General features: G+C 43.3%; 1 protein-coding gene across 1 annotated transcript in view; it reads left to right on the top strand.

The window, feature by feature from the left end:
• Positions 1-10,704: 10,704 nt before the first annotated feature.
• Positions 10,705-15,873, top strand: part of CHRM4 (cholinergic receptor muscarinic 4) — a 77,225-nt gene continuing 72,056 nt past the window's right edge. The window contains exon 1 of the mRNA XM_089521538.1: positions 10,705-11,262. Within this exon, the coding sequence (XP_089377664.1) occupies positions 11,214-11,262 (49 nt within the window). The 5' untranslated portion in view covers positions 10,705-11,213. The remainder of the gene's footprint in view (positions 11,263-15,873) is intronic.

Raw genomic sequence — 15,873 nt, 5'->3', positions numbered from 1 at the left:
CTAGCAGACTCTATTTTACCCTTAAAATGGGATAATGTGTTTCTTGCAAAGCTTTCTGAACATCCCCCTTGAATAACATTCTTATTTCTTCTACAATGCAATTTCAGTTCCCCAAAGTGTGTTAGTTATGATAAAGACATAACTTGGGACTGTCTCTACAGGTTTTTGACTACAGCCTCTCTCTATCAGCTCAGGCCAGCATAAAGAATTAGAATAGCCCAAAACATCCGGAGGGCACCAGGTGTCCTATCCCTGTGATTAAGTGTCTGATTTCTGCAGGTAGGAGAAAAACTAACAAGTCTGTCTGAATGAAGAATATTAATCTGGTCACTTGACAAATTGGCTAGCACTAAAATCTAAAATGGAAGAAAGATAAACTAAACATAGTGGGCTCTTGGTATCTGCTGGGGTTTGATTCCAGACCCCCTCCCCCAAGGTGGATACCAAAATCCATGGAAGTTCAAGTCCCATGGAATACAATGGCACACCTTTCTATAAAATGGCAAAATCAAGGCTTGCTTTTTGGAATTTATATATTTGAACAATATTTTCAAGCCATGGATGCTTGAATCTGTGGATAAAAAAATTGTGGATATGGAAGGCTGGCTGTATAGTTTTGTTTTGTAATTGAAATACATCTCTTATATAATAATGGCATTTCTCAGATGTTTTAAGTGAGAGAGAACATTCGTGTTTCTGCACTTTCATTTGTACACTTCTTTCACTCTTCTGGGAGTGCTTTCATTATAAGCTGATCAATGATTCATTCTTGGGCAGCCCATGTGACAAGTTTCTCTCTTGTGTAGGAATGAGCTCTCTGTCCATGGTGCTAAACTGTGGGTGGTTGTTCTTGGGTGTGCCACAGGGCAGGCTGAGTCCTGGAGCCAGATCCCTATGATGGTCTGCTTGAAACAGGGATTCCCAACTTGGGGTGCCTGCACCTCCAGGGGGTTTGAGATGGCATTTCAGGGTGTGTGACAAAGAATGACTTGTGTCCTTGAGTGATGACTTACAAGTCATCACTCATTTTTCCCCCTGAATAAATTAGAATCTAATTGCTCATTTTAGATTAGCATTTTATGCACTGGTTTACAAGCTTATTTTTTAAAGCTGAATTTGTTCACCCACCATATTACATATGGTTCAGTTTGTGGCTAGAATTAGAAATTAGGTATCCTCATCTTCAAATGCAATATTACTTTTGTTGGTGGTGTGAACATTAATAAAACATTACCTAGGGGTGTCGGGCATAGAAAAGGCTGAGAACCATTGCTTTAAAATGACCCCAGAACTTTTTGACACATCGTCAATGTTATTGTGAGAAAACCTCCAATGACATATTTTTGAAAAAAGAAATCAAACTTACATTGGGGGAAGAGAAAAAATACGGGAAAATAAATCTCCCATCAATATTTAAAATGAATGTCAGGTGAAATTGCAGGGTTTCAGATCAATGTGTCATCTGCTGAAATGTGAACAGCTGCTGCTTTTGTGGATGCTTTCCTTCCCCTGGTTTTTTTATTATTATTATAGCATCACTGATCTCTTATCTGCCTGATCTGTTGCACTGACAGAAATATCTGAGGAATTGGGATATGGAAGCACAACCTAGCCTAGAGAAAGCAGTGAGGAGAGAAAAGAAACAACTTGATAGAGTGACATTTTCTTCCCAAAATACTACTATTTATAGCTGGTTCTATTGCAGTTATGGTATTCTGCTGTTCTAGCCAAGTAGATCCTTAGTGGTATTTGGACTCAGGACACTCAGCAAGTGGACTCATGCATTTAATAATAATAATAATAATAATAATAATAATAATAATAAAATGTATTTCTATTTCCCGCCTCTCCCTACGGATCGAGGCAGGATTACAGCAGTCAGTATATCACATCAGTAAAAACATAACAATTACAAAGAATAAAATCTACATACTATCCATACAATATAATTTACAATTTTTCGACTCTTCATGAGGACAATTGTGTTGTATCTTAGGTAACCCAAGAACTATGATGAAGTGTCCTTTATTCTGATGGCAGGTTCTTCTGTGGCAGTACTATTCAAAATGGTGGTCTGTGGATGGTGCTGGTTTATAAATCATCAGCTGCTGGTATTGTGGCAACTTTTCAGGAAAGAAAGGATCAGCTGTAGCCAATGCCTACAAATATGCTACTGCTACCTGACACAATAAGGGGAAAAAATGCGGATCCCCCACATTAGGTAATTGGAGCAGCACTGTTCTATGGGACTAAGTGTGTCACTTTTTTTCTGATCTAGCAATAAAAAGCAAGATCTGGGCCTATAACTGGGAGTTTATGGAGGAGGGCCACTAAAAGTCAACATGACATTCTCAAAAACAAGTCATGCCAGACTTGAGTGTTCACCAATGGCTCTTCTTCATTCTGGAGAGAAATGGCTAGTGGGATGCACCAGGGTTCTCTCCTGGTCCAGTGCTATTCAATATCTACATAAGTTACTTGGATGATGGAACAGACTCCAGTAACGCCCTCTACTTGGGGCTGCCTTTGAAGAGTGTTCAGAAAATTCAGCTGGTTCAAAGAGCTGCAGCCAGGCTGTTGATGGAAACAGGTTTTAGAGATCACACGATGACCCTGTTGAAATAGTTTCATTGGCTGCCAGTTTGTTTCTGGGCACAATTCGAAGTGCTGGTTATGACCAATATGACCCAGATCCAGGCTATTTGGCAGACCGTATTTTCCTATATGGACCGGCCCAGGCTCTGAGATCCTCTGGATAGGCCCTTCCCTCCATCCCACCACCATCACAAGCACAGTTGGTGGTAATGCAAGGGAGGGCCTTTTCCATGGCTGCCCCTAGACTGTGGAACTCCCTTTCAGAGGAGGCCAGAATGGCCCCTTTCTAGTTGGCCTTCCACCAGAAGGCTAAGACCTACCTGTTTAGACAAGCTTTTAAAACAGAAAGTTTTTAAAGCATGCGAAGGGGGGGCAGTATATTGGTTTGAAGTATTTTTAACATTTTTATCTTTTAATTGCGTTTTATTTTGTAAATATGTCACTTGTTCTAACATTGTAACAGTTTAATTCTATTTTAATGAGCTATTTTTGTATGCTTTTATTTGTACTGTTATTTAAACTTGTGAGCTGCCCTGAGTCCCAGTTTTGGGAAAGGGGCAGGATATAAATAAATATAATAATATAACAATATAATAACATAGGGCATGCTTACCACATTAGGAGAGGTAACCAATACCCCAAAGAACAGGATCAGAATTCAAAATGACTGCTCTGTCCCAGGTAGGAAAATGTTTTTGGCCTGCCCTGGGATTAGTTGTCAGTGGTATCCATTGGAAAGTATTCTGCAGTGAGGGTTGGGCAGGATAAAATGAAAAAGTGGTAATTTTCCCAAAGCCAACAGAAATGTCTGTAACTCTGTTGCCAAGTGCAAGAATCTGTTTATTTTCACATCCGTGCATTCTTAGCATCAGAACTGTACATGGTGAATCAAACAATTATGTTAAGTTCAAAAGCTTTTGCCTGCTGACAGTGAAAATCTTCCTTAAATAAATAAACAAGCACTTTGTGTTTTTTAAACGGCTAGACTTATAGATGAGATTGTGCAGGCCACGTGAAACTCAAGTGTAATGGAAAATGTCTTTCAAACATCTTGAGAATAAATATGTGGCAACAGTTGTTTCATAAAAATTAAGGGCTTTACTTATAAGCAGTCACCCAAGGAGACCACCAGTGGTGGCTTGTGGACTTACTGGGGACTTACTGTGAAATGGAAGGAGATGCACACCCAGTTCAGATGTGGTCCATGAACCACCCATGATACTACTGTCATTCCCAAATGAGTCTGGGGAAAAAATATACTTTTAGCTGCTTTTTAACCACTCATTCACTCTGAGTTTAGGAAGGTTCTTACAGGGGGTCACGGGTTATTTAAAGCAAAGTCATAAAATACTACTTATAACTCATGCACATTCTAGTTTTTTATTCCCCTCCTTTGGGAGGGATAGCATCGGCTAGGAATATCTCCCTTCATTACATTTACTTCGTTCTGCTGCTTTCCTTCAGTTTACCTGTGAAAATAGAGCCTTTCATTCAGTAATTAAACAATTATCTATGCCCCATTAATGTATCTAACACTTTTAAACAAGCATCTGAAAAAAGCAGCCAAAGACTGAATCTTGTTTCCTAGGTACACAAGGGCAGCTGGATGGCATCCAAGCACACTCCCATGACTGATCAGTGGCCAGAATGGGGGCGGCTTCACATTGTCCTTGCAACCGGGGACAAAGACATAGTGCAAGGAGGTACTGGATAACTTCTTGCAAAATTCCTTTAAGTAGGGGTGGGGAAAGTGCAGCCACATTGGGCTCTTGGGGTTGTTTTTGTGGCCTCTAGGGCCCAAATTATTATTATTTTTAATGGGATAAGTCAGTGGAAACAATGAGACCCTCTAAGCTCTGACAGTTGCCCACTGCTCCCTTAAAAGGTATTTACGCTGGCATAACGAGACCAGCATAAACCAACAGAAAGATTGTGGTCTGTGACAGCAAACACTGTATGCTAATTATGCCTTGTTTCAAGAAGCACTGTGATGCTGGGGGAAGAAGCTGCTTTTAGGGTAAATCCCTTTTGTAGTTTCATGCTACCTATAGGCTATTACACCAAAAATTTCACTTTCTCATGGATTGCAACAGAATAGGAGCTTATTCAGGGATGCACATGCCATGTGATACTGACAGAAATTATTGGACAAGCAGGGACTGCACACCTATGCCACCTGTTCCATGCCACCAGTTGCACAACAGTGCTGTCCAGTAACTCCAGTGTAGCTACAATGGTATAATGTAACACTGTGCAGGCTCTCAGCCTATGATTTATGCTGCTCCAGCTTGACTGGTACTCTTCTTGGCACAAAAGTTAAGATGAAAAATCTCTGTGATCTAGAGTAGAACTGGGAAGACTTCAGGCTGGGAGAGTCTACTTTGTAAAAGAAGTACACACCTAGAATGAAAGAATTCTTAGTCCAAGGATTGGTCTCATGTTTCAGAGCTTCTAGACATACATCCACTCCTGGCTGCCACAATGGCAAGTTGAAATGCCCTTCCTATTGATGTGCCTACAATTCTCTGCTTTCTTCTCAGACAAGCCTTTCCTGACTAACAGATGCCAGTCATTGCTTTAGTACTGTTTTCTTTGTAAACTTTTTGTTTGCTTGCTTTAATCTATTGTATGCTACTCTGAAGTTTCCAATAGAGTGCTTCTCTGTTCAGAAAAATGCTGTCTTCCTTTTGACAGTATAATTTATGGTGGGAAGGAGTTGTTCTGCCACTGCTGTTGGTAAACAAGTTTAAAAAAAATCTTTCCAATCTACTGCAATTCATCCAGAGATCCATAAGCAGACCCATATCCAGTTCATGTCTACTTCTAGTCTACCCTCTAGTCTAGTTTAACAGGACAGGTTGCAGCTGTGCAGGTGTGGCAGAGACTGGGGAATGTTATGGTTAGATGGATTCTTTTTTAAAAGCAGTTTGGCCAGGAGAGAGCTAGCCTCCAGACAGAAAATCTCAAACCATACATCATATGTCATTCCATTAAGTACCGTTGCATGCTCACAGTCGTAATAGCCAATCCAGCCATAACTTAAATGCAATCAGGGTGATGCATGTCTCAGAAATGTGTCATGAGCCAGACACAAAGCTGGGTAAATCAGGTGAACAAAAGTCTGAAGCGTTAACACTTTCATGAGGCACTTCTTGGTACTGTTTACCAGTACTTACAGACACACATGCACACATGGAGAACCCCAGAGGGGCTTTTGTAGGCAGAAATAATTGCTCTCTCTTCAAAAAGAATTATCATGCCATATGTTTAGAAGTCTGCTATTCAAACCACCAGGCAAACTCCTAAATTAGGGTATATAACTTGTAGCCCTCCAGACGTTGACTGCAACTCTGGTAGCAGTCCAGTGACATCAAGAGATCCACAGTGATTTTGATGGAGTGATGAACACCCTCTGATTTTAGTCCAGTTGGTAAAGGATAGCTATCCAAGGTGCCAAACACTCCTAATACAGCCATACCTTGCACACTGCCTTTAACATTCACACTAAAACCAGGAGCAGATTCATCTCCCTACTGGTATTGAAGCCACCACAAGCTGCTGCCGTGCCTATGTTTGTCTTAGGCAGAACCCACCAACCAGTTCTTCAGATGAAACAGTGCACTCCTTGGCCCCACCCTGAAACAATGATGAGGCACCACCTGGCATATGCTTCATGGTGTACTCCTTTCATTAATGTTCTACTGTTCTGGTAAGGTAGCAAGAGTACATGGCATTCTGTCCAAGATGTGGCTGGCTCTTCAGGATCGCCCAGACCAGGTGATCCTGACTGGCCTGGTTTGAAGATAATAATATTGTTGTGGTTGTGGTTGTGTGTCTTCAAGTCACTTTCAACTTTTGGTGACCCTAAGGCAAACCTATCATAAGGTTTTCTTGGCAAGAATTGTTCAGAGGAGGTTTGCCATTGCCTTCCCCGGAGGCTGAGAGCATGTGGCTTTCCCAAGGTCACCCAGGGGGTTTCACAGCTGAGCTGGGAATCAAACCCTTGTCTCTACAGTCATTATCCAGCACTCAAACCAAGTTGGTTCTATATATATTATTTGATATTCTTAGGGGAAAACACTTAAATGTATTGGACAAAGCAATAAAGAATTATGGAAAGATAAATGGCATATTGTGATTAAAAAAGTAGAAGAGAAAATGGGGTCTGAAGACAATAAAAAATTAATTAATTATATATTCAATATTGCTGAGAATTATTGTTAATTTAAATGGACTGTAAACTCTCCATGTGGCTTTTTGTGGAAGTGGAGAAAAGGGAGCAAAGAAAAAAAAGTATATTATGAATGATGGATCATATCATTTGTACTACGTAAATAAATAAATAATTTAAAACACATCAACAACAACAACTAGTGACTATGCCTGGATGAGAAATTATATGTACTAAAGTGGAGAGGAGAGGAGCGTCTTTTTGGATAGGCCTGGATCTCTTTCTGCCCAGAACCATTTACCCAATGTTTTAGAAAGGTGCCCTAAATTGAGACTTGAATTTATACGCATTTATTAGTACAACTGGTAGTTTTCTGAGCAATAATCTGAGATTTTCCTCAAACCAAACTTGCTACATTTCTGTTGTGGCTCATAGTTTCCACTCACCAGCCCTTGCTCAGACCATTCCACACCTATCTCTGTCATCCTCAAGGAGGTCAGCAATATCTTCTCATTGCTGATGGTGGGTGGTGGGGTGATCAGGTGTGGCAGGGCTCAGGCAAGGCGATCAGATGTTCACCTTTTCCAGGACATGTCCTACACTTCAATCTTTTGTCCAGGAGAAATTCCAAAATGCCCTCCACTTTGAGCATGACTAAGAAGCCCATTAAGTAACTCTTTGCTCTTCAATATACTTGGCAGCCTGTCTTTGCTACAAATAGGAGGATAGGATGGATCCTTCTACAGTTCTTTTTTCCTAGGACCACCAGCAGACTAGTGTTGCCCCTAGAGCTTAAGGGAAATGGAAAGCAATGAGCTGCTTGAGGAAACAGTGCAAATGATGAAAGTCCTCCTCCTTTAATTTCAGCACAATGTACAAATGAAAGAAATAATTTAAATGTAGATCCTGTCAAGGGTTTGTTGCTAGTAAAATACAATGCTAAGCCTTTGTCTTTCTCTGAGTTCTATAAGCATATTGCAAGCCTACAAAGCATTTTAATTAAGATATGTTGATTAGAAAAATATGGCTGAGTACATAATAAAACACAGTATCTGTAATATAGCTGTAAATAAACCATATGCAATGAATTTTTATTTACATTCATGTTTTAGCTTTTATTTGGTAATCTCCTACACTTTTCTTGAATGTCCTATATTTTGCAGTACCTTGTTTTCCTTTGCAGTCAGAACAGCTGGTCACCCTTCTATCCCTTGGTTAAAGTGTAGAGGAGAGAAACACTGTCCCAAGGAGGAGTATCTTTTTGGATAGGCCTTGATCCCTTTCTGCCAAGGTGTACAGTTGGATCTCTGTATCCACGTATTCTTTATTTGCGAATTCAACCATGAACAGTTTGAAAATATTGAAAAAATATATAAATTCCCCAAAACAAACTCTGATTTTGCCATTTTCTATAAGAGACACCATTTTGTTATGCCATTGTATTTGATGGGAGTTGAGCATCCATGGATTTTGGTATCCACAAGAAGTCCTGGAGCCAAACCCTAGCAGATACCAAGAGCCCAGTGTATTTGTTGGAAGATTATCTTTTCTTAGATTGATAGGGATTTCCTGCATGCAAACTCTCTTCTCTCTCATTCAGACTAACCATGTGATTTAGGTCACTCCCCCTTTGGGAATAACAGAGATACTCTCTCAAAGATTTTCAACTGAGCTGCATGTTTTCCATCTTCCTCTTTTAACTTTCTTTGGAAAGATGAGATGGAGAGATAAAGATAAATATTTCTTTTTATGCAAACTATTCACTATCTTGATTAGGATATAGCCTTTATGTATATATAGATTAAAGCCATTAGTAAACTTTTGTTTGAACTACAAGCAACTTGTGCTGTTTTTGGAGTCAGTCTCAGTTCTTAGGGACCCACATGGCCAAAATGAGGAGAAGGAGGAGGAGGCCTGCCTGTCCTGGCTGCCTGAAGACCCCTCCGTATCATCTGAACTGAGGCCAACCACAACATCTTGACCAAATGTGGGCCTATGGCTAACACTGTCATCCCCGCTCCCCTTTCTTTCTTCTGTATGATTTTTAACACCTTTAACGCCTGATGAAGCAGCCAGTGGAGCTTGTAGAGGCTGAGATGTATATACTGTGCATTTTGATTGGCCCATAAAAGTTTCTGTTTTGCAGATTTTGTATGATCTTGTACTTTCCTATATGGCCACAGGGATCTCCCACTGGATAGATGTCCTATCTCAGTCACCCTCAGAGAGAATTCAAAGATATAGCCATGTTAGTCTGTAGATTCAGTACATAGAGAGATCTTGTAGCACCTTGGAGACTCACTGAAAGACAGAAATTAGCAAATGCATCTGAGAAAGTAGACTGAAGCCTATGAAAGCTCATGCTGCCAATTTCTTTCTTTCAGTTATCCTCAGGGAGGTCAGTGATTCCTCCCAGGGCAGATGGCAGGCTGTGGGCCACTCAGGGGAGGCAGGTCTAGGCCAAGGGAGCGCCACCTCTGAAGTGAGAGCAAAGCTAGAAAAGAATTGGAACCTGGGACCGTCCCAAGCTATCAGGGTCTCTCGGTTCCAACCCTATGGAGGACACCTCCTCCTCCTCGGAGCCCTGGATGACAGAGGGGCTCCAAAGAAGACTTGGAAGCGTCTCTTTCAGACCCCTACTCTGCCCAGCTGCTCTTCCTCCTCCTCCTCCTCCTCCTCTTCCCTTCTCTTCCTCCTCCCTCTCTCCTCCTCCTCCTCTTCCTCCTCTTCTATCTCTTCCTCCCTCTCTTCTCTTCTGTTTGCCTAACCTCCCCCGATAAGGCTCAAGGGAGCTGTCCAGGTGCTGAAACGCCCCGACGGACCCTTTTGCCTCTTATGTCTTGGCCCCCAAAGGGCCGGCGCTCGAAAGAAGTGGGCAGCGGGAGGGAGGCAGCTCCTTGGGGAAGCGGAGGAGGAGGAGGAGGAAAGCGGGCCTGCTCTCTGGCCACCTAGGGCCAGGCTGTTGAACCGGGTGCCTTGCTATGCCGCGAGCGGCTGGCCCCAGGGGAACTGATGGTAGGCCCTCTTTCCTCCTCCTCCTCCTCCTCCTCCTCCTCCTCCTCCTCCTCCTCTTGCTCCTGAGGAGGGTCTTGACCTCCTTGGCTTCCCCTTCTCTCTCCCTCCACCCTCCCAGGCCAGTCTGTCGGTTCCAAAAAAAGCTTCACCCACCACCGACTTCAAGGTCTCTCCAGGTCACTGCCAAGTCAGTGGCATGTAAGCCAATGTAAGACTATGTGGCATGTGAGCCTGGAAAAGGAAGAGGTCTCTTTAAAATCATCATCATCATCATCATCATCATCATCATCATCATCATCATCATCATCTGCTACGAGGAGGATGCTTCATTTACAAAATGAAGGGAAACCCTCTGTGTGGCCCTTTTTGGGAAGGTGGTGAGATACGTGTCCACACACAGAGACACACACACACACACGGAACCCACTGGGTGACCTTGGGCGAGTCACACTCTCTCAACTCCAATTCCCAGAATTCCATAGCAAAGAGCCGGACAACGAGTTAAAGCGCTGACAAACCGGGTTATTTCTCCAGTGTGGATGCAGCCTCATATTGGTGTGGTCTCTCCCCACCTTCTTCACCTTAAAGGAGAGGAAGGGTCAGGGCACCCTCTGGCCTGGAGTCTCTCTCTCTCTCTCTCTGTATGGTAAGAGATGGGTCCCTCTGGGTCTCCCCCCCCCCCCAGTCCCCCTCTTTGCCCCACTTCCCCGGCTGAAGTAAGGAGCCCAAAGAGCGCCCGGAGCGCCTTAAGGATTGGAGGAAGCGCCATGACATCATTCCTAGGATTTCTTTCACTCTCTCTCTCTCTCTCTCTCTCTCTCCCCCAAGCCCCCTCCCCCCAAAAAAGGCTGCTTGACTGGTTTTCTGGCACTGGGGGAGGGGGGGCAGTGGCAGTGTGGTAGTTCCTAGGCACAGGAGGAAGCGCAGGAAGAGCAGAAAGAGAAGGAGGAGAAAGAAGAGAAAGAGGAGAAAAAGAAGGCGGGAGAGGACAAAAAGGAGGGAGAGGAGAAAGAGGAAGAGGAGAAAAAGGGGGAGAGGAGGAAGAGAAAGAGGAGAAAGAGAAGGAGGGAAAGGAGAAAAAGGAGGGAGTGGAGAAAGAACAGAAAGAAGCGAAAGAGGAGAAGAGAAAAAGGAGAAGGAGGAGAAAGAGAAAGAGGAGGACAGGGAAAAAGGAGGAAGAGGGGGAAGAGAGAGCTAAAGAGGAGAGGAAGAAGAGGAAGAGAAGAAGAGGAAGAGGAAGAAGAGGAAGGCTGCTGGCTGTGCCTCCTCCCCCTCTGCTCCTCCCCGTCCCTCGCTCCCTCCCTGCCTCCCTCCCTCCTCCTGTCCCCGGCGGCATGTGCTCCCGCTCGGATCCCGGGGGGCTGCTGGGGCTCCTCCTGCTCCCGATCCCGCTCCTGCCGGGGCTCCTCTGAGCGGGGCTTGCTCCGGGGCCATGGGCTCAGCCGACGCCACCCAGGAGCAGCGCTGGGACCTGGCGGCCGGTGAGTTGGCCCTCCCTCCGCCTGAGGCTGAGCGGACCCTCGCGGGGAAAGAGGGAGGGACGTTTGGGGGGCTGCCCTGCCAGGCCACGGGGCCCCCTTCGGAGGCAGGGGCCAAGGGGGAGGAGGAGGAAGAGGTGCTTTGAGGAGAGTTCCTGCATGGCGGAAGGGGGTGGGTCTGGATGCCTTTGGGGTCTCTCCTCCAACTCAGATTTGGGGACACTTCTTCTGCTGCCTTGTCTCTCTGCTCCTCTCTCCATCCTCCTCACCCCATTCCTTCACATTTCTCTAACCCTCAGGAGAACATGAGAGAGAGAAAGAGAAAGAAAGGGGAGGGGGGAGGATATATATATGTTTGTATGTATGTATGTATGTATGTATGTAGGAAAGCCTGCAGGTCTGTTGGGAGCCCCCCTGAATCGAAGTCACTCTTGCAGCCAAGAACCTGACTGTGGAAACTGCCTGCAGGATTAGCTTGCCTTGAGAACTAGGTGCCCTGGATTCTGGTGGTGGCATTCCAGCAGCGGAATCCAAGTTTAGGCAAATGGGGATCATCCCTCTTTCCTTCCCTGCCTCCCTCCCTCCCTGCCTCCCTCCCTGCCTCCCTCTTGACTGAGGCAGGACTCCTCAGGAAGGCACCCCCAGCGAAGGAGGGGATCCTCTGGCCTTGGGACTCCCCTGGACTGCAGGGGAGCAGCTGGGGATTGGGGCCCTGCTCTGACCCTCAAGTGTGTGCAGTTTCCTTGACAAGATTCGCTCAGAAAGATTGACCTTTGGCTTCTTCTGAGGCTAAGAGAGTGTGACCTAGCTAAGGTCACCTAGTGGGTTTCCATGCCTCGGTGGGGACTCAGACCCTACTAGAGTCCTAGTTTAGTGCTCAAACTGCTTCACCAAGCAGGCCCCTCAACTGAAAAGCAGGGGTGGCAAAAGGAAGAGTTTATGGGCATGAAGTAGACAGAAATTCCTGAAAGGTGACTCAGTGCAGCTTAGGTAGCCTTGCCATTCTTTAAATGCCTTTCACCTTTTGATATTCACAATAGTGGATCCAGGTTCAGGCATGGGAAATTGTGTTGGCAATTCTTTGCTCCCCACAGCCCCCTAGATATGCGTAAAAGGGGATTTGGGAGATCTTGCTGAGTGGGGTAAATTGTAGCACAGGAGGTGGGGATGGGAGGCATTACAAATGAAAGGAACTTTATGAATCAATGGGGAGCCATTTCTGTCAACAGGACGCAGATTCTGGATCCAGTCCTGTCATTGCAAAGACACATAAGAAATTATTTTGCTTATATTCAGTTGCCATTATTTAACTTACATAACTTAGGATACCTGCAGAGGCAAACCTTGGATTCTGCTTCATGAAACTTGCGGTCCAAATTTCAATACTGGAAAAGGAAGATAAAGGGGGGAGGGTCAGGGGGCAGGCATGGTAAAGGCAAGGATGAGGGAGGGTGAAAGTTAGCAAAGTTATTCCAGTCCACCTAAGGACACTTTTTAGGCTTGGCATGTGAAATGGCATACTGTGTCCTGTTGGGAGTGGCTACCATCTCATGACATGTGTGTTGATGTTTGTGTGTCGTGTATATGGCAACACATACACGCGCACACACACACTCCTATAAAACCACATATAGCTTAGAGCAGTAATAGTGGTGTTTTGTCAGGGGAAAGTGTGGTTTCTGTTTCTAAGGGCCTTAAAACCACTCTTGTCAGATTTGCAACAATATTTTGCGGATGGGGGAATGCTCTATTAAAAGTGCTCATGCCATCACTCTTCATTTCAGAACTAAAAAGCTGACACCCAAAACTCACCAGATTGGTGCACAAAGTGCAAGATTTACAAGAAGTTTATTTACCCAGAAGCAATTCCTGCTTTGTTCAATAGGATTTGCTTTAGCAAGAGAACTAATAGCATTTTTTTCTTGTCAAGGATCTCAACATCCCAGTACTAAATCCTCATCTGTGGACTATTTGTTTTATTTTTATGTACTTTTTGATGCCACCAATCCCCGTAGCGTTGCCCAGAAGCATTTTTCCTCCTGTCACTGTATACACTAAAGGGTGTAAAATGACTCAGAACAGCCCTGGGTAAATAAGCAAGCAAGACAGGAATATAACACGATGTTCTACCCATCACTGTCCTCTCACTGCGGTCATGTTTAAACAATGGCTTAATTTTGGTGCGATGCTCATATTGTTCGTTTTGATGGCAGCCCTTAATGAAAGTGTTGGTTCTAGTGACACGAAAGTAGGAGGCTTTTGGCATTCTGGCATCAGAAGAAGCACCTGACGTTCAGTTTCTTCTACCAAAGAGAAGTCTTTTTACAGCACCAAACCACCTTGCGTTTCAGTGGCTCCTTTCCAAATAAATATCCCTATTCTCAGACATCACTAAGTAGGTAAACAACGATGGTTATGACATGGCCAGCGAACAAGTTGGTGGAACAAGCCATGTGTTGAAATCTGATTAGTTTAGATAGAATCACCTGCATACATCTAAATTAAAATAAAAACATCTGGCGTCTCTACCCACCATATACTGTTATGGGGGAGAAAACCTATTAACCAAATGCCACATGCATGCAAAAATAAGCATTCATATGGCACTGAAGATATTTGTGCACAGGTGGGCTAATTAAAAATACAGGGAACCTTGACTTACCAGAAAGAATCCAGATTTGGGGATGTTTCAGATAAATGATTTAAAAAAATAAATACAGGAGTTGCGAGTTGAAGTCAAAATGAACCAGCTAAACCCCAATGGGTATGTATGTGCTGAACCTTTTATTTTTTTTAAATGGCACATAAATTGAGCCAAAATGTGCTGGAGTGAAGAAGAACCCAATCTGAGTGTACTGGACCTTTGTCAAGCTTGGTCCAACAAATCCAGATCAGATGAAAAAGTCAACGTGTGTTGGCTTTAGCATGCTTAAAGGTGCCACGGTTGAAAGGAGACCCTCGACTGAAAGGTTTTTTTTACTCCTGATTGTCTGGCTTTTGAGTTGTCCCTCTAAACCAGCCATAGTATATATAATAACTTATGACTACAATGCATTTATTTAGATTTTATACTAGCTTAGCAGTCATACTTTCCCATAAAGAATGGTTAGGATTATAGTTAGGTGAGATGGTGAAGAATTTTCTATTAGATATCCGTAGACCTTGTCACAAAACTATAGTTCCCAGGGTCCTTGGGAAGAGACTATTAAATCAGTCTAAATCTGTGAGTGTGCATGCTCATAATTCATAACAGTTATGCAGCCATGATTATTTCAAGGACAAAAAGCAAGCTCCTGTTTCAGAAAAACCAGTCCTGCTTTTGCAAGACAATAGCATCTCTTGGGAGATGGGAAATAGAAACTCTGTGCTTAAAGAGAGGTAACCCACTGCCAAAGAAAGCCCAGCTGACCAAAACAAACAAAGCATAACACCAGTTCCATCCTGACAACATAATGCCATGAAGAACACCATACCTCATATAAATAGTTACAGATCCACTGAGGAATGGTGCGCTTTTGTTTTAGGTCGCTAGCTGGGAAGTCTAAAACAGAATGTAAAATTCAATTCAGTAGCCAAAGAAGTGCCATCAACAGAAAAGGGAGAAAGAGAGCGAGGCTGTTGCCACACTGCAGAATTAATGCAGTTTGACACTGCTTTAACTGTCATGACTCCATCTCAAGGAATCCTGGAATTTGTAGTTTGTTGTGGCACCAGAGCTCTCTGAGAGAGAAGGATCACAAAACTACTAATGTTCTAATTCCATAGCAGTGAGCCATGGCAGCTAAAGTAGTGTCAAACTGTATTAATTCTACAGTGTAGATACAGCCAGAGAGAATGAAAATGAGATTAAGAAAACAATGTTCTCAGATGCTGTCTGGTTTTCCAGAGGAGTAAACTTGCTAATCTGCTGTAGCAAAAACAACCCCAGACTCTTAAACTTATTGTATCACAAGGTTTAATGGACTACAGTCTACTTTATGAGACAAGGAAGTGTTATATTGAATTAGCTATGCATGTGTGTGTTAATATACATATATGACTATTCAAGGTGATGCTCTCTGAATCTGTTGAAATGGATTCTTGTTCACAAAATTTATGCCCAATTGCTTTGTTATGCCATAAAATTGTTTAAGAAGGGAATTGCTCACTCATTTGAAGTTAGGAGAATGCATTGTAAGCAATATATGAAAAATTGCAACCCTGGGTGGTCCCGCTATAAGACTTCAGAGGTATCTTGTAATATGCAATTGAGCTGAAGCATATTGTTACAGTCAGCCTTAATGATTAAGAAATTAATATTGCTATGAAAACTGCTCCAGGCATTGACTTTCTTTGTCAGATTTGAACTGTAGAAAATCTAGATAAACCAAAAGAGGATATAGATGGCTGTAGTCTGATCTTGAGCAAATATACCATTTTAGAGTTTGATATATGGGATGCACTTACTTCAGTGGAGACTGGCTCTGTGAATGAGGGTTAATACAATACACTTAAATGGGTTATCTTGCTTTAAACATATACTGACCTCGGCGGATGAGTGTGATTCCCCTTAGTGCAATTTCTTTTTAATCTGACTAAAAATGATGAATCATTAATGTGATTCAATTAATGGGA

This window comes from Sceloporus occidentalis, unplaced genomic scaffold, assembly GCF_023333645.1.
Source record: "Sceloporus occidentalis isolate IW3139 unplaced genomic scaffold, rSceOcc1.0.p SCAF_4, whole genome shotgun sequence".
Classification (NCBI taxonomy): domain Eukaryota; kingdom Metazoa; phylum Chordata; class Lepidosauria; order Squamata; family Phrynosomatidae; genus Sceloporus; species Sceloporus occidentalis.
The sequence above is the reverse complement of the archived record's forward strand: the minus strand, read 5'-3'. Positions and strand labels throughout refer to the sequence as shown.